A 25,747-nucleotide genomic window follows, 5' to 3' on the forward strand; every position below is an offset into this window, starting at 1 on the left:
GAGTAAGTAAGTAAGTAAGTAAGTAAGTAAGTAAAGAAGTAAGTCAGTCAGTCAATCAGTCAGTCAGCCAGTCAGTCAATAAGAGAGTGAGTGAGTGAGTGAGTGAGTGAGTGAGTGAGTGAGTGAGTGAGTGAGTGAGTGAGTGAGCAAGGAAGCAAGCAAGCAAAGAAGTAAATCAATCAATCAGCCTGTCAGTCAGTCTGTCAATCAGTCTAGCAGTCAATTGGTCAATTAATTCATCAGTAAATAAGTCAGTTAATCAGTAAGTCAGTTACCATCTAATGATCTGCAGCAAAATCTGACAGCCTTGCTATCCTATTCATTCATTATCCCATGCTTATATTCCTTCAGTCACTCACTCACTCACTCACTCAATCACTCACTCACTCACTCACTCACTCACTCACTCACTCACTCACTCACTCACTCACTCACTCACTCATTCACTCATTCACTCACTCATCGAGTAACTCACTCACTCACTCACTCACTCACTCACTCACTCACTCACTCACTCACTCACTCACTCACTCACTCACTCACCTATTAACCCATTCATTCACCCACTGACATACTCACTCCTTCACATTGGCAGCTGTGGTGTAGCAGCCAGGCGTTTTGCTATCACACGCAGAAAATACGCGTTCGATTCTCGTGTGGGGAGAATTTTCATCGAGTGTTTCCGTCTTTCTGCTGGGACGTTGCATCCCTCAGATCTCAGCCCGGGTTGGTCTCCACAGGCAGGGTTGTAACAGGCTAAACGATCTAATAAATAGTGCCGATATGTGTATTCCATTCCTTCACTAACTGTCTGACAAGTTGGGGCTATGGCAACACTTAGATGAGTAACTTACTAAAATAACCTTATAAGAGTGAAGAAACCTATTTTGTTTTACCTATTTACTCATGTATTTATTATATGTAAAACAATTTCCTGTGTGTTTACTCTAAGACTAACCGCTAATTTCAAAACCCAAAATGTTGCACAGTTGGTTGTTATTACTAAACACAAAAGCGCCAGATGAAAGAATTGGGCAGGGTACAAAAACAACAACAAAACAAAACAAAAACAAAAACAAAAAAATGTCTGACAGACAGACTGACTGACTGACTGACTGACGCATCCACCCATCCAGAGAGTGAAATCCTGGCTTTACGTTACAATGATAAATATCCCTAATCAACCCATTTACAATAATAATTATGTACCTTCCAGTAAGTACTCAGAACAGTTGTTTTTTTTAAAATTAAAAGCTCCAGCTGTTAAAGTAATAACATTTTTTTAAAAGCGGAAGTGAATATTTACGTAGGTGTATCGTGCAACTTGATGATGGTGATGATAATGATAATAATGGTATCTATAGTAGTAGAGATAATAATAATAATAATAATAATAATAATAATAATAATAATAATAATAATAATAATAATAATGATGATGATGATGATGATGATGATGATGATGATGATGATGATGATGATGATGATGATGATGATGATGATGATAATAATAACGATTGTAATTTATCTTTGGTAGAACATACTTTGCGCCCGCTGACCATTCTGTTAAACCACTTCTTGACAAACAACCTTGAGCATGTGGGGCTTAAAAACAAAGTTAAAATGAATAAAGTAACCTAAAAGCAGGAGACAGACAGACAGACAGACAGACAGACAGACAGACAGACAGACAGACAGACAGACAGACAGACAGACAGACAGACAGACAGACAGATAGATAGATAGATAGATAGATAGATAGATAGATAGATAGATAGATAGATAGATAGATATTAGTAATAAGTATGCTAACGTCAGAAAAGAGGATTTGTAAGTTTTGTTTGGCAAGTGTGTATCGCTCTATTATCTTTTCGTGTTAGGTGTATAAGGGAAGAGTCAAGCAAAATCACGCTGGCAGAACACCAACGTTGGAAGGTACTGTGAATCACTCATTAAAGCCAAGACTTTTTTTTTCTTATGACATTCACGGACATAAACGATCGCCGGCAAACAAAATTTTAAACAGTGTCCATTCTTCAGGTAGAATTTGCCGTGGGTTTACACCCACATACATGATATGCTAGAAAACTTATCCACACTTGCAACATTTTTGTCCACTTTTAAATCATTCTCATGTGATTATTAGTAATCATTGCTAACTCAACAAACTACAATCTTAACTCTGTGGGTTAAATTGACTGAGTTTTGCGTTCTCTTTAATACAAAAGAGTATTTTACAAAGGAGGTACTTTACGACTTGAAGCAAAGAACAACATTTTTTTTAACCGCTTAAAATTCCCAGATTCACCTATCTACCTGTGATTTCCCTGATTACCTTTGCTCTGGGGTCGTTCTTATGTTGTTAGAGCCCTTGTAAAGAACTGACCATCTTTCCCCTCTGTCTGTCAGTTTGTCTGTCTTCCCCTCTCTCTTCCACCCTCTTTTTTCTGTCTCTCGCTTTCTATTTCAAGCTATCTCCTAATTTTCCCAAACTTTTCATCATGGCGTTCTCTTATCTGCATGAAAGTTTTCATATAATGTAACAGACCTAACCGTATTATGGAGGCAACCTGCTAGGCATCTGATCACCTCATACGTTACCTCCATGAAAAAGTATCGATTTTGAAGGGACAAAAATATTATTTAAACTCTTGACTTAATCTTGATTTGCTTTCTAATTTCCACGTTGTCACTACAGCATTGTTGAGGTTAGAGAAAAACAATCTTTTAACTGTTGAAATTGATATGTTTCGCCCTTTTTTGAGGCTTTGTATAATCTTAGCCAAATGTTTTGGTCAGTGGGGTGTAGTGGGAAGTACACTTTCATTGTCATACGAAAAAAAGGGAGAAAGGGGGGGGGGGGGGGGGGGGGGGTCAATAGTGAAAACGAGATCATAGTCAAAACACCTTAGCATGATATCAGAACGAGTGGTGCTCTTATTTACAATTACTTTGATAAGTATTTTTTCAGATGCCTACTTTAAAAACTAAAACAAAACTAAAACAAAATTTTATTTTCAAAACGTACCCCCCACCAAAAAAAACCCAAACAAAAAAACCAACAACAACCCAACCCCAAAACAACAACAACAAACAAACAACATAAGGAAACAAAACTTAACAAAAAACCCAAAAAAAAAAAAAAAGTTTAAATAGTACGATCATACATGTCGCGAGCTTTTATTCTTCAACCTTATCTAAGCTACACAAGCACATTTTCCTGGTTATGACCAACTGTTAGTACACTATATTATACTCCCTGTGCTTTGTTAAGGCTATACAAGCACCATCTGTTACTTGATTCCTTCACTATTAAAAAAAAACCACAGGGCCCTCCAAATCTACAAGAAAGGAAACTTTTCGGGAAGGAATTCTACTCTCATAATTTTGTTTTCAACTGGAACCACCCCCATTACGAAAAAGGCAGTTTTAACTCGTACTTAATTATCACGATGTAAACTTTTGTTTTAGACAAGTTAGAGCATTTCAGGACAGTCTAATTATAAAAAAAGCACTTGACTATAAGGGTTGCCCCCCCCCCCCAAAAAAAAACCCCCATAAAAAACCCCAAAACACCATCAAAACGAAAAATACCAACAACAATATCAACAGCAACAACAACAATAACAAACAAAAACAACCCCCCCCCCCCCCAAAAAAAAGTGCCAACAAAACAAAACAAAAAAGCAACAACCCCCCTCCCCAACAACAACAAAAAAAGAAAGAAAGAAAGACAACAAAAAAAGACAACAAAACAACCAATAAAAATAATCAATGCCTTTCTTCCAGCACGGACATGGAGCCACCATACAGCTCAGCGGCGTCTGCTAACATCGAGGTGTGGAGGAGTGGCCCGGAAGATCCTTCACCCCCACCAAACATTTTTTTTGATACGCCCGTGAGAGGAGAACACGGAGACTCCGGCATGTCTTCCCTGAACCTGGCACCGCTGGAGCTTGAGACATTACCCAATTTTTTCTCCGTGCCTCCCTGCCCTCCTTACAAATATGGACATCTCAGTGACAGGTTAGTCTACCTTACAAAAGAAGTGATCAAAAAAACAAAACAAAAACAAACAGTTAATGGACCGACCCATTTCTGAACACATATCTGGTGAAAATGAAATGGTATAGGTTTAACGCCCCTATCAATACTATAAGGTTATTTAAGAGGCGGGACCTCCGAGCTTAACGTCCATCTCAGAAACGACCGAGCCAAATGGGAAATTCCTGTAAAGTGCCTTTCCCGAGGACATAACGTCGGACCGAGCAGAGGCTAGAACCCCGAACCCGCAACCTCATGATATCTAGTTATCATGTGAAGTCAACTTTGACTATATCCACGATATGATGGATGCGATCTTTTTTCAAAGAAATACGCTAAGCTGCTTCTGCTTTTGGACACAGTTTCTGGAAAATAGTTCAATAGGTAAAAAAAAAAAAGTAGTCTTTCCACTTTTGTTTTCGGAGAGAGAAGTCACTTGAAAAACCATAATCAAAATGGTCTCATTTGCTGTTTCAGTCAAATCTCGTATCGTACGATCGCTGAGGCCAGGTCTAGTACAATCTAGGCTTGGGTTTGACATCGTTGTATAGTTTAACCCATCTCCAAAAGAACTTTTTTAAGGTCTATCATCCCAGCAACTGGACATGCTGTTAGCTTCTTGTTATTATTGTTCTTTTTATATTGATCTTGTTATTATTGTTCTTGTTATTTTTGTTCTTGAAATTTTTGTTCTTGGTCTTGTTGTTGTTGTTGTTGTTGTTGTTGTTGTTGTTGTCGTTGTTGTTGTTGTTGTTGTTGTTGTTGTTGTTGTTGTTGTTCTTCTTCTTCTTCTTCTTCTTCTTCTTCTTCTTCTTCTTCTTCTTCTTCTTCTTCTTCTTCTTCTTCTTCTTCTTCTTCTTCTTCTTCTTCTTCTTCATCATCATCATCATCAGCAGCAGCAGCATCAACAACAACAACAACAACAACAACAACAACAACAACAACAACAACAACAACAACAGCAACAACAACAACAAGAAGAAAAACAATAACTAAACCAAAATCAAACAAAAAATTATTTAAAAATCAGTAACCAAGGTACTCCCTTCTTAGGGTGTACCGATAGCTTTGTCGGAATCATGCTGAACAACGCTGTAAATGGTCCTGGAACGAATTCTTAGCGCAGCGCTTTGAAACTTGGCTTACTTGCGAATTTTCAAGGCGTCCGTTCATTGGCAGCGCACCTTTGGGAATGAACGTTCAAGTTTTGATTCTCAGCTGAACTCATTACGTTATAATTACGTTATTTAGGCGTTAAACCCACACTATACCATATCTTCAAGAAAATAATATAATAAAAAATGAGGCACGGGGAATACAAATGTTACTCGTAAGTAATTCCTCTGAGTTCCGTCTAAGTTCTAAAAAGTCGTAAAATGGGATACTGCCAATATTTACCTTTCGTGTTCCAAATTTGTGCGGCATCTTCATTCGAGTAGGGGGCATATGACGTTGTAACCTGTTAGTGTTAGGTACTCGAAGTGACATTTCACATTTTATTCTGCATCTTTACCGAAAGCTAAACTCAATTTTGCTGCTGGATAAGGAGAGGAAACTGTTTATTAAGTACATTTGCTGACGAACAGCAGCGAATGGAACCCGGGATCTGACGTTTGCGAGTGCAGTGCCGTAAACACAAAACTAAAAAGCTTTTTCCTCCGTTTTTCTTAAATATTTATTCTTCCCACTTTATATCACATTATCTTCCTCCCATATTTTTTAATCTGAAATGCTTTATTTGTTTAAACAACGCACATAATATCCCTTTGGTAATCTTTATTGTAGTAGAGCCCACTTTTTAAAGAATTTGAAATAAAAATGCTAATCGGTGTTTTAAATGGTATTTACTTCTAGCTGCTCTAGTCTTTGGCTGGAGTTTAGGACAAAGTTAATTGCCCAATCGAACCCCAAGGCCCGTTTCATGGTTTGCATATTCTCCACTGGATACAGCAAAAGCGTAAAACAACAACAACAACAACAACAACAACAACAACAACAACAACAACAAAAACATCACAGAAGCAGCAGCTGCCGTAGTAATAGAAAAAGAGAAAAGAACAAATAGATCTATGGAACAACGCTAACAACAAGGCCATCTGCTTTTTGCAATTTCCCGTGTTTTCCATTTTCATGGCGCATTTTTTTTTAGCATTTCGGACCATTTTTCTCAAAATTCCAAGCGCCTGCTTCGATCAATTATGTTTAAACGTAATATAAAATGGGTTTAAAATCATAATGTGTAATTTTTGGTCATATTACTAAAAACATTTTTGGGTGGCTTTTTCCTCCGTTTTTCTTAGATATTTATTCTTCCCACTTTATACCATATTATCCTCCTCCCATAATTTTAATCTGAAAGGCTTTATCTTTTTAAACAAAGCACATACTATCCCTTTGGTAATATTTATTGTAGTAAAGCCCACTTTTTAAAGAATTTGAAATAAAAATGCTAATCGGTGTTTTAAATGGTATTTGCTGGAAATTCCGAGTTTTCTTTTTCTTTTTTCTTTTTGTCCATGGGACATACATTAAGAATGTGATTTTTCCGTAGTCGATCAGTATATTCATAACCGTAATATTAAACACTTTAATCTACTCACTCATTGCATTTTTTTTGTTGCAGTTTTTATTTGCTAGAAATGAAAGCTATCGGATGGAAACAAAGGAAGAAGATTCCTGTTGGAAATTGATGCAATCATCCAATATGTCTGATGGTTGCCAGGTTATGATGTGCTGATCATCATTATCAATTACTGGAATTTATTTTATTGATGTTTGAATAGTATTAATGTCATTATTGTTGATCAATGGATACGAATTTTAGAGATCATTGCAGCAGAAAAAGCAGTAACGAAAAAAAAAGTTAAAAACAAAACCTGTGACGATGATCATAACAATTGCACCTTTATGACAATGGTGTTGATACTACTAGACTTGCTGGCTGCTGCTTCTGTTACCACTGCCACCACCACCATTAACAACAACAATAATATTGACAATAATAACAATAAGAATAGTGGTATAATAATAATAATAATAATAATAATAATAATAATAATAATAATAATAATAATAATAATAATGATAATAATAATATTAAAAAAAAAAAATATTTTTAAAAATCCACTTAAAAAATAATTATACAAATAATAATAATGATGATGAAAATATGATAATGATAATAATAATGGTAAAATACATGTAGTGGTTATAATAATAACTATAAAATTAAAGTAGTAGTAGTAGTAGTAGTAGTAGTAGTAGTAGTAGTAGTAGTAGTAGTAGTAGTAGTAGTAGTAGTAGAAATGATAATAATGATAATAATAATAATAGTAATAATAAAAACAACAATGAAAATAATGATAATAATAATAATAATAATAATGATAAAAGACAATAATGATGATGATGATGATAATAATAATAATAATAATAATAATAATAATAATAACAACAACAACAGCAACAACAACAACAACAACAACAACAACAACAACAATAATAATAATAAAAATAAAAATAAAAATAATAATAATAATAATGATAATAATAATAATAATAATAATAATAATAATAATAACAATGAAAATGATACTTATCCTTAACGATAGAAATGCTACTACATGTACTAATAATAGTGCCAATAACAATACTAATAACAATAATAATACCAATAATGAGAATCAAAACAATTCTGATAACAGCAACAACGGTGATAATAACATAGCAATAACAATGATCATAATAAGGATAATAATAGGGTCATAATGTAATAACAATAATAATCATGATAAACTCATACGAATGATTTATTTATTATAAACATCTATGCAGAGAGAGAGAGAGAGAGAGAGAGAGAGAGAGAGAGAGAGAGAGAGAGAGAGAGAGAGAATGTTAACAATAGTTATTTACATATTATTATTTTGCGAATGACGAATAATTGTATACCTTTTTGTAACCGAACAGTACTGATGACTGTTGGAGAGTGAAAAACAGTACCAAGTAAATGGAGTTGGTTTTTCTCCATCCGTCAGTATTCGGTTCATATCAACTCCCGGTATAAAGCGAGGAAGGGTTCGAGACACATGGTATGCACAGGTAGGAAGACGCAACATGCATGGTATTCGTTAGTTTTCGAAACAGAAAGAGGGTTTCTTTTCCTCTTAATTTCCCACAACCTAAGTCAATATGCATTACACATAACAGCACAGGTTCGTTGCATATGAAAGCTTATGAAAGGCTTCCTAAGCATGAAAGTGACATAATCGAGCATCTGTTTCTGATCAAAGATCATTCTAGAATTATGGCTTAACGAACTCCATGTATAGTATGATACAACTCCCACCACTTAGATTCTTTTTTGCCTACAAGTTTCTCCTTTTTTGAAAAGTGACACGTGATCACAATATTAATCAATGAATTATTTTCAATGACTATACATGATTATGAAAGTACAAATCTAGATAGCCACGGATATAAGATAATTAGGAAAAGAATGCTGCTACCCCCTCCGCCCCCCAAACAAAAAAAGACAACAACAGCAACAAAGAACACCCCCCCCCCTCAAAAACCCCCAAAAAACAAACAACAACAAAAAACACCCAAAGCGTGAAAAGTCAGTTAAGAAAAAGAAAATAGGAACCCACTCATGCAAAGACTCGAACAAAAGGCTTTCTTCATTTTCAAGAGAATAGTTGTCTCCACTAACAGAAGGCTAGATGTGTCTTAATGTCCCGTTTGGATCCTCTCCTGTATGAGAAGCCACGTTTATAAACCACTTTGGATACTGATGCAGTAGAAATATCATGAAAATGTCATATCAAAGTTTAAAAAATTAAACGTCTTTTTTCGACTTAATCTTATACCGTTTGCGCTTTTATTACACCCTCAAATGATCGCATACGATCTTTACTATTTTCATCAAGAAAGTCGACCAAAAAAATATTCGCCGGTCGTGGCTTTTACAAAGTTTCACTGGCTAGTTGCAACTATATTGCTGCAAAGTTATGTACGTGATACACTGGACCATGGTTATTTTTGTAGAAGTAAATGTCGACCACCCCCCTCCTCCTATCTTTAAAATAAGTTAAAATTAAGAGCCTCTCGCGGATGGCGTCAAGGCGATCCATATGAGGGTCAACAGAGAGTGGAGACCCCGGATGTGTGTAGTAGGGCAAAGTAAGGTCCGAATGGAGGTTTTAAGTTTACTTTTACGTTCTACAGGGTGGGATATATTGAAAGAAATCTTGAGGGACCCACATACGTTTACTCCATGATAGAGGTGCTCCAGTTCTATGATAGTTTCATCCCATATAAACATTTCATGTACAATGATTGTGTATTTTAGTGAAATTAGCCCTAAAAGATATGGTATTTCAGTTACAGCGCTGACAATTTTTCCTTAGACATGTATTTTCTTACGGCCTCAAGATGCCGCAAGTAAGGGCATTGCCTCACGGCAGTATACAAATGTATAGCTTTCATGAAACATTTCAGTTGTGAAACTTCGCCAAGACTGAATCTCGCATCTGGTTACAAAAACTTAACATTTGCCTTGTTGAAATTTTTTTGACAGTGTAAATTAATTTTCAACCGGGGGATAGATAAAGCAGTAGATAAATGTGTAAGCTGGGTCTTTCCTATACAGACAAACGCAACTTTCTTTACTCTAAGAGTTCCTTTAGCGTTGACATGTCAGCACAGGAGGTAGGCAAACGTGTCACATGGTCACCTTCTGTTTCTCTCGGGGTGCAGTGTTACAACCCAACGATGTCCACTGATAAAATATACCTCCAATATTCACTCCCTTCTTTAATTTCAGTCAGTACAGCCCGTAACGAAAAAGGGCCAAGTCCCGAGAGACACACAGTGTAGGTTTTTAAAGCTGAACCTCTGTCTAGAAAATGCCCCATACGATTCTGAATAACACCGACCATATTAAGCTGGCAGAAGTACTTAGTCTACTCGATAAAGGAAACGCTGTAAGCGGCTACCTATGCTAATGGACGCTCTTGTCGCACTAAAAACAGAACTCACCCGGACACAGACTTAAGCCCTGGACTTGTGGAAAGTGGTGCGGTGTGGGTAGCCAGATTTCTGGAATCGGCTACAAGTGTTTGTTCATAATTAATATGCGTGGTTGACGCTTAATGCTCTGGGCAAACGGGCCGCCCCTATCCTATTACAGCTGTGTTTCCTAACCACTGTTCTCTATTTTCTGTTTGTCCTGCACTCGTAAAGAACTCAAACTAACATTTTGAACGGGTGACTTCCATACCCCTTCAGCTTGTTTAGACGCTAGCTTAGCCACGTAACACAGAGTTTGGGATAGCAACTGGCCACCAATGCGCTATCAAAGGAAAGGATTTGATTTGCACTTGCAAATTGTTGTATCGGTCTATCAAGGTGGATCATGTACACCTACTCATGCGTGCATTTTTTCCAAACGCTGTGCATAGCGTAGTTCCTGGCGATACGTATACCGAGATTTTAAAGTCCAATAGTGTACCCAATTTGGTGTAATGTACGAAGAGACGGGATCTATAGAATTTTTTATTTTGGAAGCAGAAAAAAGAAACTTTAAGTAATAGGCTAAATTTGGCTGTAATCATCATCATCATCATCATCATCATCATCATCATCATCATCATCATCATCATCATCATCATCATCATCATCATCATCATCATCATCATCATAAGTAGCTAGCAGTCAAACACTCATTATATCTAACTTTTCTCTGCTAATTCTTTGCCTCCCGTCATCTCCTTTCTTCTTCCCCCCTCCCGCCCTTGCCACCTCACCCTCTTTCTCCCCTTCCTTTCCCCCTCTTTTTCTATTTATTTTTTGCCCTCCCGTTCTGTCTCTCTCTTGTTCTCAATTTCTTTCTCACACAGTATCCCCTTCCTCCCCATTTCACATACGTCACATATTCTCATACACACGCCCATACGCGCACATGCACTCACGTTTCCACATATTCATGCCCATGCACGCAAAGACACACATATTTGTTCACTTTGTAGCCTGACATTTCTAAACTTTGAGTCAAAGAACATTTCATTAAAAAGACATATGAGTGACAAGAATCTCGATATAAACGAACATGTTTATAAGCGACAAAACGCGCAGAGCTGCTTACCCTTCCGTTAAATGTGTGTATATTTTTCTAACAATTTGAATTACTAACTGAAACATAAATACGGATAATGTTCCACAAACGGGAAGAGCATTAAGTCCAAAACAGAAGCAGGTTCCCTAGATCTTATAAATAAAACGGGAAACTTAAAACATGGAAAATTGTGTACTGATTCACATTAAATTACCCGAAGCAGTGAGTAAGGAAATATAACCTCAAATGGAGACCTCCATTTCTCTCAGTCTGTTGCAGGTGCTGTTATTGCTGGAAACGTGGAATAAATTAACTCGTTCTGATTTTCATTGGCCTCGTTCTGGCTCGTCTACGACTGTTTTCGTTTTGTTAGTGAAAACTTGTTAATGGTGGGAAGGGCATGGTCAATTACTTCCCGAATTGGTGGCAGGGCAGGGGATGTCTAGAATATCTCTTGGACTGTTCGTTTTTACGTATGAGAGGAGTTCTTGGTCATTCAAAAATGTATGTTAAATTCTTGAGAAATACGCCTTCGTATATAGAGTCTATATATATATATATATATATATATATATATATATATATATATCTGTCTGTCTGTCTGTCTGTCTGTCTGTCTGTCTGTCTGTCTGTCTGTCTGTCTGTCTGTCTGTCTGTCTGTCTGTCTGTCTGTCTGTCTGTCTGTCTGTCTGTCTGTCTGTCTGTCTGTCTGTCTGTCTGTCTCCCCCCGCTCTCCCCTCTCTTCCTTTCCCTTTTTCTGACACACAGGCCCATGTATGAGTTTATGGATTTAATTAAGAGCCTTTCCAGATCGATGAAAAATTTTTGGTACATTTACTCAGAATTTCTTAAAAGAACGATTCCTTCAAACTTTAGAAACGTTTTTGCCCCTTTATTGTTCCAGGAAAAAATATGAAGAAATATAATTGTTGGCTCCTCCGCAACGACTAGACTGGAGTAGAAACAGGCCAAAATACGTATAGCCGAAGACATTTTCAGAAGCAGGAGTAAAAAAACCCCCGAGTGATATCATTAAAGAATAAATTTAAAAAAAAGAAAAGAAAACTGAACTCGGGAGGAATAACAAACCGTCACTGAAGAAAACCTACTCCACAACCTGATATCGTATATTTAGAACATCCCATAATGACTATGGCAACCGTAATAAACACATAAACCATTGATAAAATAAGGAAATAAGGAAAAATGTCAATAAGAAAAAAAACATCCCCTCCCCTTTTCCCCTTTCCAATACCCTTAGAGAAAAATTATCACAACAACAATGTTTGCGGGGACTGACAAACACTAATGAATCCTCGTAGTGACCACACAACTTTGAGCTCTGAAATGCCAGCTGGGCACAAATCTGTGTACGTATGTTGTAACGGTAGTCTGTGTCAGTGAGACGACGTGTCGGGGAGCGGCGCTGCTAAGTAAACTGCGGGAGGTGCTTAAACGAGGCCGGCGAGCCGAGTCTCTTGGAGGACTCTGAGGAAACTCTGACTCTCATAATTGGCCACAGATACGGCCTGCCGTTATTCGAACCGCAACACTACTGCCACTGGGGATATCAAACAAACTGACTTTTGAAAGCCACCGGAGAATATATGACCAAGATCCTTTCCTATAACAGCGCTTGACGAATACACAATAGTTATTCAATGGCGGAGTCAACTTGGATTTTCGTCTACAAGATTACTTTGAATTCGATATCGGGTAATGTTTTTGCATTAATATATTTTTAAAAATGAACATTGACAAATGACAAGAGAAAAAAAGTAAAAATACGAGAACTACACTAGAAATAAAATTGTAAAAGATAACCAGTTGTCATGTTAGTGAAGTTTCCATTCTGAGAACAAAAGTCACGCATATTGGGTGCGATTTTTTAAAAAGTTCAGTTTTATACATAATTTCATTGTCTATTCTCACAATCTGTGTCAAGTCGGTACTCACGATTGGGCTTGAAAACATTTTCTCAATCAAGTGGTGGCATAATAAAATGCATAACAATATTACATTTCTAACACCCTTTCTTTCCATTCTTAGACATTTTTTGTAGCTTAACTGAAAACTCTCCTTTATAATTTTGTGTTGTTTTGCTAGGCGATGTGAATTGAACAATTATTTTATAAACTCATCGCTCTAAATTTTTGGGGGGTAAATTTAATAAAGAATCCACCAACTGTGGTGGGTTCATGTGGCTGCCAACTGACTCCACTAACACCACAGTCACCTACTCAACTAGCCCTTACAGGGAAAAAATTGAACCTTTCTCTCTTAAATTAAAGGCTATAAAAACACGAACCGACTTACGCTTGTCCATACTGTGCACAAGGCTGAAGGATGGGAATTTAAAGTATTAGAATATTAATCCTAATATTCCCTCCGTTGGAAAAGAAGGTCATTGTGATGAGCATTATTTTAATAAAAGTATTTGAACTTTTTGGATTGCTCTATATTTTTACAATCCCAGATTCTCAGACATTTAATTTTGTTCTTGTCTATGATTTTGCCTATGGAATTAAATTAGATCATGAAAAGAACTCACACTATGCCTAACTTTTTTCTCTCCCTCTTCGGCCTCTTCTATCCTGGGCTATTGTAATCCTCACAATGAAAACAAAGGGAAGACCTGGTGCGATTTGTCTGGGTCACTAATATTAGAGCTGGGCTGGGCGCGGCGGACCTTGGAACGAAACCTCTGCTAGGATGAGCTTCTGCACCAAATGTTTTACGGTTTCTGAATCCTCGTGAAGAAAACTTGGAGAGATTCTCCGGTTCTTTCTTGCCTTAAGAGTACAACTGCGGTCCGGAAATACTTTCTAACTCGTCACTTGGATTGAGCATCAAGATGTTCGTTTTTGACTTTGATTGTGTCCCAACAATATTATGCTCTTATTATAGCATCAAGGATTTACATGCTTTGGAGTTTCTCCCCCGTCGCACTCTGACAGCTACACATACACAACGTGTAGTATTATAAGTTTGTGAAATATGAGAATTGTCCGTTGGACATGAATGGTAGTTGCTTTTCGAGATACTGTCGTGTTTATTTCAAGGACAGATATATAGCATTTGCAACACATTGTATTAAGTTTGCTCTTTCTTTTACATCCCTATCATTCTAACATTGCGAAGTTGTTTTTTTTTTAAAGGAAAGAAATTAAACCTTTTCTTCAATTAATACGATACCCATGCCTAAAAATGTGAAGTTTCATTTATTTTGGTCTTTGTTGATTTTCAAGACTGAGTTATTCTGCCTGTTGTCCTGTTATAGGAAATGTCTATCGTGTATTGCTCTTTTCCCAGCATTTATCAAAAACTGAGGAGACTCACACGTACCTCATTATGCATTCATCATTCCGTCACTCACGAACTCACTTACTCATTTACTTACTCACAAGCACTTTATCCACGTAAATACGCATTTGTTTAGTGTTTCACGTTCATTGGGGGCAGATCAAGCTCAGGCCAGGTGTGCTTTTGTCCTATTTTATTTATCTAATTAAAGTTGTACAGTACCCATGGGCAGCCTACCGACCTTTCTGTTTTCGTCTAGTCCGATAAGCAGAAAACGAAGATATTTCTTTTTCCGAGTGGCATTGCATACAAATCTCGTTGTCAGTGTGGTGTCATTCTCATGAAATAACCAGGAACAACTAAACTTAGCCTAAGGTGTTCGGACAATCTATTTTGCCCTCCTTGTCATTTGCAATAATAATTATAATAATACCTTTTAGATTTCTCAAGTACTCAAATCTACATTCTTCTCATGCGGTGTTTTTTAAATAGACGAACGATGCCTTTTGTTCGTACTTTGTAACGCCGTGTGGTATTTATACAAGAGAACTCAGTCATTCATTCATTCATTCATTCATTCATTCATTCATTCATTCATTCATTCATTCATTCATTCATTCATTCATTCATTCATTCATTCATTCATTCATTCATTCATTCATTCATTCACTCACTCACTCACTCACTCACTCACTCACTCACTCACTCACTCACTCACTCACTCACTCACTCACTCACTCACTCACTCACTCACTCACTCACTCACTCACTCACTCACTCACTCTCCCCTCTTTCCCCTTCTTTTTCTTTCTTTTATTATTATTTTTTAAAATTTGCTTTCACCCTCTGAAAATTTCACTCTCACATATTTCCCTGTCTAACCCAGTTATGGACAAACCAAACTACCCTTCTGAAAACTCATATTTTGTTTGTCCAATACGGCAGTGGATAACTTTCGTAGATCACTTAAAACATTTTTTTGAACTGAATCAATACTGGCCTCCGTTGTCCGTGCCCTTTCTGACGTAGCCTTCATTGTGTTTTCAGAGGTGTAAATCCCCACTCGAAGGTGCAGCAATTGTTTCTGCAGCAGACAGTTTTAAAACTTGTTCTCAGGGTGGCTGACGACTATCTTCTTCTTCTAGATTTGTCTTTGTGAACGGTCGTTTTTTCTACCGTGACCACGAGGTAAAGGTTAACTGGATAAATTTTGCAAGTGTGAAGTTCAGATTTGACATGAGACATCGTGCTTTACAGAATCTTTGGGTCAGTCTTACTAAAATAAATGCGTTTAATGATGCTCATTAACTAGTTCACTACCAAAAGATATATTGGACAACGAAAGGCTGTCTTCTGAAAGTTATCGTTTGTGAGTTAAATTCAACATGTATTTCTGCATGCTCTAATTTAATTTCAGCCAGACTTCGAAATTTGAGCGAATTCAATGAGAATACATTATGGTCTCACACAAATACCCTGTTCGTCCAAAAGGTTTCAATCTCAGTAAACATGATGCACGTTTTAATGCTCTAAAGACACAAAAGATCTGCAATATTTCCCAATTCCTCGTGTTGTTCTTGTATTTTCTATAATGATTATGATAGAGCAATTGGTAAATGTAGACGTGTATCGAATTTTTGAAACTATAAGGCTAATCAACAAATTCTAAAATTCAAATCTTTTATTTCTTGTTGTTGTTTTTAAAGTAAAAAAAAATGGGCATTGCTAAAACGGAACCATAGCTAGCGAAAAGTTGGGTTGTGGCAGGTTGATTACACAATGTTATCCTTGAGTTCTTTCCGGGTTTTTTTTCATGCATAAAAACACATTGTACGTAACGTTTCGGAGGGCGTGATTTTGCTTCTAGCATCTGTCTGGGTCATGTCTGAAAAATAGAGAGCTATATTTGAAAGTGGCTGACCACCGTGTTTACCAGTCACTGGCGCAAGACAGAGGGTCAAAAACGTACCCTTTTGGGAGAAAGACGAAGGGGAAATGGCATTTGATAGAAAACATTGCCCCCAAGCAAGTTCTGGTATTTTGGGGGTTCGGTTAGGTACAAAGACGTCATAAAACAAACACATATTTGTGCTTAGAACTTGCAATGCCGAATACAGAAGGGTTGTGGAATGTCTCCGTGACTAAACACCGACACGTGAATGAGAGAGGGTCTGTAAATTGGCTTCGAAAGCAGTTAAGAAAAAATAACATCTTTGCTAACTGTCCTATTCTTTTAAAAGAAAAATTCATCAACACAGTTTTGTTTCGTGGCGCCAGCAGGTATATTGCAGTACGAAACAGCAATAAGTTATAAGGAAACAGCTGCTACGCCCGACTTGTTAGGATTTTAATATTCCAAGCAAATTTTAACAGATGCTGCTATGGAATTCGAAATCATATTCGAAACTTTATTATCATTTTAAAATTAAATTCTTTTTAAAAAAACCTGTTTCACGGGGCTCACAACTGCGCAAGGTCATGTGAGCACGCTTATTAATTTTAATTCATCATCATCAATCGTCCTCACCGCCCCCCCCCCCCTCCCAAAGGAGCATAGGCCACACACTAGACCTGACAGAGACGTCTCTGTCCAAGGCAGGGCTTTCTTGTGCTTAACAATCTGATGTTGTTCCTAGACTTGATAGTGCATTACATGTGCCGCCGTGATGTGATATAGATCTAGTTCACCAGGGCATACGTCTTGTGAACAGTCTGTGCAATCGTATAAACTCAAAAATAGATAAATAGATAAATAATAAATGTATTAAAAACAAAAAATTAATAGGATTGGCAAACACTCAGGTAATCAAATTAATGAATCGGTAATACATGAAAATTGTTGTATATAATAACTAACTAACTAACTAACTAACTAACTAACTAACTAACTAACTAACTAACTAACTAACTAACTAACTAACGAACGAACGAACGAACGAACGAACGAACGAACGAACGAACGAACGAACGAACGAACGAACGAACGAACGAACGAACGAACGAACGAACGAACGAACGAACGAACGAACGAACGAATTAGTAAACAAATTTTTTTTTTTAATAAGAGAACATGACCTTCCTATTACGGAATCAAGGGCGGTTCAGTAAAAGCTTAGAAGTGTTGATTTAAAAAAGGCTGCTATGAAGAATAACAAAAAATTAAAACAGCTTTTTGAGTGAAAGAGATTCCTTTTAAAGAAGTCATTGAAGCTCAAATTAAGAAAAAAATAGTGAAAAATGAATAATCACATGAATGAATTCAATCATAAATATTAAGTAGTATAAGGAAAAAACAAACAAATAAATCAAACACTAAAGCGCGTAAAAACAATAAACACTCAATAGGCATGCCTAAAATGAACGGATAAATTACAGAGTAACTTGTAGGTTGATAGACGAATCTAGCCGAATGTAATAAAAGACACATAACGAGAAAAAATAGATAATTTGTAATTAGACCCCCCCCCTAAAAAACGCAAACGGATTAACGTCTAAATTACACAAATAAATTGAATCTTGAACAGTGGATAGGAGGATAACAAAACAAATGGATAAGTGATAAAAAATTAAATAAATAGGCGCTACACATATGACTTTAAAGATAGATCTAGGTACATGTGCATTGAAATAAATGAATAACAACGAAAAATAAAATGGAACAACGTGAATCAAAGAGAAATGAAATTTATGACAAAATAACAATGAAGCAAATAATAAAACAAAGAAACGTCGAAGCAAACAAATTAAATGACCCCCCCCCCTAAGAAACAAATAATAAATAAATAAATAAATAAATAAATAAATAAATAAATAAATAAATAAATAAATAAATAAATAAATAAATAAATGTTCCACAAGATCCCCCACCCCCTCCACCACCTACAGTAATTACTGTTGCAACAAAGTTCGTTGCGACAGGAACTTGACCGTCAGAAATAAGTACAATATTCTATAAATACACGTCTCAATAAAAGATTTCTTCTGGGCGTGTAAAACTTATCCTTTATAATAATATTTAGTGCGAGGTTAAACTGTATCCTGTTTCCAGCTTTCCGCACAAAACAGTAGGCTTTGGGGACATAGATCGCTTAGAACATGTCCCATGTCGTGAAAAGTCTTCATCAGGTGGATTCCAGGAAGGAAGAAAAACCCTCTGAGCTCGGTCGGATGAAAAATCGGAAAGATGTCAGTTTATTAGTGTTTGAGCGCAAATTGCATTCAGCACTATAATATTCTTTCTTGGAAGCTGAGAATGTTTCTAAGTATAATAGGGTCTGATGGGGTATTAAGAGTTGTAAAGCACATATTGCATGCTGTAGAGCGTGAATATGCGTTATATAAATGCAATTATTATTATTATTATTATTATTATTATTATTATTATTATTATTATTATTATTATTATTATTATTATTATTATTATTATCATTATCATTATCATTATCATTATCATTATCATTATAATATTATCATCATTATCATCATTATTATCATAATCATTATCATTGTCATCATCATCATCATTATCATTATTATTATTATTATTATTATTATTATTATTATTATCGTTATTATTATTATTTTCATTATTATTATTATTATTAAGATTTCAGTTTGGTCACAATTATTTTCATTATTATTATTATTATTAAGATTTCAGTTTGGTCACAATCGTGGCCAACTTGTACGCATTGGTGAACGGATAAGTAACTTTTAGAATTCGTTAAGCAAGAAATTATTTTAAAAAAATGAACAATAAATAAATAAATACAGAAACGACCCAACAGTAAGGATAAGGATAAAAATAAGAAGCCTAAAAACACGAAAGGTGACTTTGTTGTCTTTTAAATTCCTAAGTTATTTCGTTTTTCGTGTTTATTTAAGAGGTCCGAGTCCTGGATGCCTGGTGTTTAAAAAAATAAAAAATGCCAGCTTTTGATAGTCACTGGAGAAAGTAGTAGTCAGCGACGGCTAGAAGAAAAATATTCCGTTGGTGAAAGTAATCGAAAAGTGATAACGATGACGATGGGATTACTGACACGCTAACTCTTTATCAATATGATAGTGCTCCCCAAGATCAAAATCACTATTCTGAAAACTGATTCTATTTTGGGAATTACTTTACTGACTTATTTTTCTGTGTATTCTCTCTGTCCCGCAGAGACCACCCACCTAAAGCTCCACATGAGATAGCGGACGCCCTGCTGTCACTGAAACACGCTGTAGTTCACCCAGACCTACGAGGGTCGCTCTCCCCTTTGTCTCCCCCGCCCCACTCGGCCGGACCCATGCCGCATCTCAGTCACTCTGCCTCATACAGCTCCTCACAGACCATGACGGGCTACAGCATCCCGTCCCCTGGACCTCACGGCTACCACCACAACCACCCGTACTCGCACGCACCGCCCCAGGGGCTCGCCTACGCTGTCAACCACAACCCCTCAGTACCGCAAGGTTCTTACGCCCCTCAGAGCTTAGTGCCCTCGTCACACGCCCAATACTCTCAATACCCCGAAGCTTGCCCCAGCCCAAACCTACAACCGTCCTCAGTGCAGACGGCGAACGTACACTTTCCTGCCATGAGCGTCAATGTGTCTATGAGTATGAACGTGGGTGTTCCACCTCCGTTGGGCCCGGGGCCTAGCCAGTACAACTGTGGACCTGGATCTAGCAGTGCATGTGGTCCGGGGCAAAACTGGGCCTTACAACCGCCCAGCCCACCTCCTTTGCCACCCCCGCCCTCCGCGGCCATCCCGCAGTACCACCACTCATCGCCTGTGTCTAGTCTACAGAGCCATTGCGGCGGCAGCTACCCAAACCAAACCCACCCTTTTTCTCACTTCACCACCGACTACAGGTCAATGCCACCAGACCCACGCACGGCTGTGTATTACAAACCGGTATCAGATTCCTATAAAGAGAGCAAGTTTTGTCAGATGACCCATCATCACCACCACCATCACCAGCACGTCTTGAAGCGCACGCGGTTCCCTCCGGACCGCTCTCTGTCCACGGGATCGGGACTCGACGGTGGCCTCATCAAGACCAACCTGTGTCGATTCTGCGGCAAGACGTACGCGCGTCCAAGTACTCTGAAGACACATCTGCGCACACACTCTGGAGAAAAGCCTTACCGCTGCAGCACATGCAACAAAGCCTTCTCCCAGGCCGCAAACCTAACGGCACACCTGAGGACTCACTCTGGTGAGAAACCGTTCCACTGTCCAGTGTGTGAGAGACGCTTCTCCCAGAGTTCCTCTGTCACCACGCACATGCGCACACACTCGGGAGAACGCCCCTACCGATGCAGGATGTGCAAAAAGGCGTTCTCCGACAGCTCTACCCTGACCAAACATCTGAGAATACACAGCGGGGAAAAGCCCTATCAGTGCAAGCTTTGTTTGCTTCGCTTCTCACAATCCGGCAATCTCAACAGGCACATGAGAGTCCATTCAAGTAACAGCTGAGATCGGCAGTTGGTGAAACATAAACATAATTTGATGAAAAGTGGATTAGTATTTCGCAACTCCATTCAGCTTTGGAAAAGCAGACGTTCCATACTGGAAAAATCGCTTTGGTGTGAACAATTCGTGGCTAGCCACTTAACTGTCGATTCATTATCAAACATCTCACGAAACAATCTTTTAAATAATGATAAGATAAGACCAGATACCGCATCACGCCAGAGGTGGGGTTTTTTTTTTTTGGGGGGGGGGTCTATAACAATTACTATCAGCACAGTGTGCCACAGTGTCTTACAACCGTTTAACATAATATGGGCTGAGGACAAGTAGCTCACTACTTTGTGTAAAACTGTTCTCAAGTATTTGCTGCGAACAATGCATCATGTTATGATCTCAGATCAATTCTTTTTGTTGACCGCTATGGATTATTTGAATGAGGACAGCCTGAATAATCTGACAATGGTCAAATAAAGTAATGACCATTGCTGTTTGTGTGTACTAGCACTTGAAAAAAGAATCGACTCATCGTATCTTTGAAAGAGACCACTAATAACATTATATATTTTCTGAATTCATGCAATTCCTAATCATCCGTCATTATAAAAATGATGCAGTGGGTGACTCTGCAGGAGTTACTAATGAATTTTTTTTCTAAATGCCTTAACATTGAGAGGAAAAGTATAATATACACGTATGACAAGTTCTTGGACTAACGCTGATTTTGTTACTTTGTTATTCGTGGCTCACCAGTATTATTCATTCTTATAGAATCTGCCTGAAAGTGGATGGTCGTGACTGTCATGTAAATTAAAGAGGGAGAGAGAGAGAGAGAGAGAGAGAGAGAGAGAGAGAGAGAGAGAGAGAGAGAGAGAGAGAGAGAGAGAGAGAGAGAGGGAGAGAGAGAGAGAGTGTGAGAGAGAGAGAGAGGGGGGGGGGGGGGAGATACAGGAAAAATAGATGGGGAAAGGAGGGGGAGGGAGGGGAGAGAAGGGAAATATATATATAATAAATGTATTTATTTAAGTACACCGAGAGAGAAAAAGATAAATGGAAAGATATGGGCAAATGGCAGAAGGAAAGAGACAGGAGCGAGCGAGCGAGCGAGAGAGAGAGAGAGAGAGAGAGAGAGAGAGAGAGAGAGAGAGAGAGAGAGAACAGATTTTCAGGAGCTCTATTTACGTTGTTCTCTGTGCACTGTGTAATTTATTATATAACATAGAGCACTTACATAAATTGCTTCTTTTAACACAGATCGATGGTTCAGTTCAAGAAAATCGTATGCAACATTTGTTGTAAGTCGACTTTTTTGCTTTTCTGCGGTTGCAGATCTTTCTCGGTCCCATATCTTTTCGATGTGAGAATCGGACAGTATACAAATTATTTGCAGTTTAATCCTCAAATGGAAAAGATTGTGACTAAGAGAGATCTTCGGCCACAGGAAAGCAAAAAAAATAATAATTTTTAAATCAATTTTTAGACAAATATGGCATACGGCTTTCTTGAACTGAACCGTGGAGTTGACAAGGTGATGAGAGTTTTAACATTCTTAAACGTTAAACAAACTTTTTTGCATGAAGATAGGTTTAACACACGTATTGTATTCCGAATTCACTTGATAAATATTTTTCTTTTCAGAAGGCGTCAGTACCAATTCTTATTCTACATCGATGGTACACAGTGTTCCCTCAATGTAATGCTTTTGTGAATGCAGGACTCTTCTATGTGGAGTGCACATTCATATAACACTGACATCATTTCCTGCGTATTTGCCTGAATTCTTTTCTGTACTGATAATCGCTCAATCTTGAAAGACCCGATTTCAGAAAAGAAAAACACATGTTGCCGTAATTTTCAAATTCAGGATAATATAAAGAAAAATAATCAAGTTGGCGATTGTTTTTTTCATGTTTAATAACATCTGTGGGATTCATCAATCATGAATCCTTATTCCTTTGTAATATGCAGAAGAGAAACTTTGAAAAACAATGCAATAAAGAAAATTTGAAAACTAGATTAAGAAGACTTTGTAATTTTCGAAAGAAGAAAAACGAAGACGCATTAACAGTTAATGTAAGTGAATGCGAAAATGTATATTGTGCCATTGTAGCCATAACTAGTTCAGACGAATCGTATTTATAAAATTCCAAGACAGTTTTATTTAGGTATACCTTTTTATCCTCAGCATTCCTGTCTGTCTCTAAACAACTTGCTAAAGCTTCTTTTGTTTCTTCCTAAAGTGTGGAAATATCTTTAGATTTGCCATTTTGACGTAAACCCAGCCCAAACTCATCATATTATAGTAACTACGTCACAGTACTGCACATTCGATCATTTATTATAATGCAAATTGTACAACGTGAATAGTGAACACCCTTTCAAGTTTGTCTATTTTAAATTTACTTAACTCAACAAGGATGTTGTTGATTTTTGAAAAGCGCTCGAAATTAATGTTTTGAGCTGACAAAGTTATGCTTGCAGTAAAGCTTATTTCATATATCTAAAAACCAAACAGAATACTATATAAAAAAGAACGGTCGGTGCAAAACAGTCAATACAAATAATCAAAGCATTGCATCCATCTCTTTCTTTCAAGTTCTGATATTTTCAAACTGAGTTAAAATCAAATTTTCCAAACAATTTAGAAAAACAGTCAGTTGTCTTTTTGATATTTTGTTCTGAGGACAATAAATCATGGAATGATATTTGATGAATGCAACCTTCATTGGCTTTAAAATGTTTGTGTATGATTTCCTATATTGTGACAATGAAAAAGTACTAGCGAACCAAACCCAAACGGAAGACTGCTGCAAGCGGTCTGACTAAAAGAAACAATGAATATGTTATTCTCCGTACGAACGCAGATTATTGCAAACAGTAGAATACATATCATTTATTATAACGAAGTAACAATTACTTTACAACCAAAGGTACACCTTGATGTGCCCGGTATAGCAGTTTGTTTTATCACTAACGGCATTTACGTGCTCTGTATAACACTTCCTACTGGGTATGTATGTCTAAAGTAGCTTTTCTTGCACTTCTCGCTTTATGCATGTATTGTTATATTATTGGAACCGTTGCGGACAATTACATTGATGTCTTGCTGCACAATTATCGTATGGACACTTGCATAATAATTATATATTCTGTGCATAAAATTCCGATGTCTTGTCCTTGTAGTCTGAATATTTCATATCTGCTGTTATCAGCATCACTATCATTATTGTTCTTCTAAATGATTTCGATATGATGTTGCTCATGCTAATAAAGACAATATTGACAGCAATAAAATTAAAGTATCAACAATGTTGATAATCCCCACAACACACCATTTTTATTAACTCAAAAGAAAGATTTTATTTATATATATTATTATAATAAAGAGGAAAACAACGGCTATGCGGACGATTTGTCATAACTTGACAACAACTACTTTCACATGAATAATAACTCTCTCTCTCTCTCTCTCTCTCTCTCTCTCTCTCTCTTTCACACACACACACACACACACACACACACACACACACACACACACACACACACACACACACACACACACACACACACACACACACACACACACACACACACACACACATGGAAAAGACTGTTATTCAGTATTCTTTCATAATTTACATCTCATTGACAATGTGCTGTCTCCTCACAATAAAGATTCATGCAGAACAAACTCTATGAATGATTTTTGTTATTATATTTGCCGAATATTCTTACATTCTTCTTGTCGAATTTTCATCTCCCTAGCATAAGCACCCAAGTAAGCTTTTCTTTCACTCTACCACTCTATCGTTAAGCAAGACCACTTCTTTGCTGTTGTTGTTGTTGTTGTTGTCGTCGTCGTCGTCGTCGTCGTCGTCGTCGTCGTCGTCGTCGTCGTCGTCGTCGTCGTCGTCGTCGTTGTTGTTGTTGTTGTTGTTGTTGTTGTTGTTGTTGTTGTTGTTGTTGTTGTTGTTGTTGCTGCTGTAGATAGGTAAATACGCCAATACGTGACGACTCAACGGAAATTAATATAATTATTATATATATATCCACCCAAGGAATATTGATTTCTAGGCACACTTTCTCTTTTCCGTGAGTATAAAAAAGGAAAGTAACCCTAGAAATCAATATTCCCTTTCTTAACAACAAACACTTGAAACAAATTGTAAGGAAAGATTATTTTCATTGAAGAGTTCATAAAAAAACCATCACAAGTTGAACACCCAAATTTCAAAATCCACAACATCAGTATCACAAGTGACCACCTGCAGCACTGTTAGCTGGTTGACGCCATCTACCAATAGAAATGATAAATCGTTGGATAAACTGCTAGGGAATCTGCTGCCAGATTCTTTCCAGCGATTGCTCAAATTCAACTAATTTTTGGGGATGGTTTGGTTTCTACCTTTCATCGTTTCTCCTGGAGACAGAATCGAGACTCGTCTGTGAACATAACACGTCACTAGTCAATGTCAAACAAATAACGTGTCGTTCAAATGTATCGAGCCCTACGCTGAAGTGTTTGGAGTACATATGCCTATAAGCTGGTCTGTAGGGTCCCAAATTGTATCTCCCGAAGACGATTCCTCGCCTCGATCACAGTTCTCGCTGAGATTGGTTTTAATCAAAGGATATTACGCACGGTCAGTGATGCAGGACGCAATCTGTTTTGGAAATCAATATGGTGGATGTGTCGGTCTTGTCTGTGTTGTGATCTGAGGCTTACCTCTTCTAGTTCGATCACCCGTCGTTCCAGATGCTCCCACACGTACCTATATCTACAAATGTCCAATGCTGTTGCTGTGAACGTTAAACCTTTGAGCCACGC

General features: G+C 37.3%; 1 protein-coding gene across 1 annotated transcript; it reads left to right on the top strand.

Moving 5' to 3' along the window:
* The first annotated feature begins 3,796 nt into the window (after positions 1-3,796).
* LOC101863158 (protein glass-like) lies at positions 3,797-21,138 on the top strand. Its single transcript, XM_005091098.3, has 2 exons — positions 3,797-4,026; positions 19,620-21,138. The coding sequence occupies exons 1-2, from the start codon at positions 3,797-3,799 to the stop codon at positions 20,923-20,925; spliced, it is 1,536 nt and encodes a 511-aa protein (XP_005091155.1). The 3' UTR covers positions 20,926-21,138.
* Positions 21,139-25,747: the final 4,609 nt, after the last annotated feature.

This window comes from Aplysia californica, unplaced genomic scaffold (assembly GCF_000002075.1).
Source record: "Aplysia californica isolate F4 #8 unplaced genomic scaffold, AplCal3.0 scaffold00025, whole genome shotgun sequence".
Taxonomy (NCBI): domain Eukaryota; kingdom Metazoa; phylum Mollusca; class Gastropoda; order Aplysiida; family Aplysiidae; genus Aplysia; species Aplysia californica.

What these genes read in the sequence shown, in the direction of transcription:
- LOC101863158 (XM_005091098.3), top strand. Translation starts at nt 3,797, where the DNA reads ATGGAGCCACCATACAGCTCAGCGGCGTCTGCTAACATCGAGGTGTGG. An exon ending in TATGGACATCTCAGTGACAG is followed by an intron (nt 4,027 to 19,619) that starts GTTAGTCTACCT and finishes TCTGTCCCGCAG; the next exon opens with AGACCACCCACCTAAAGCTC.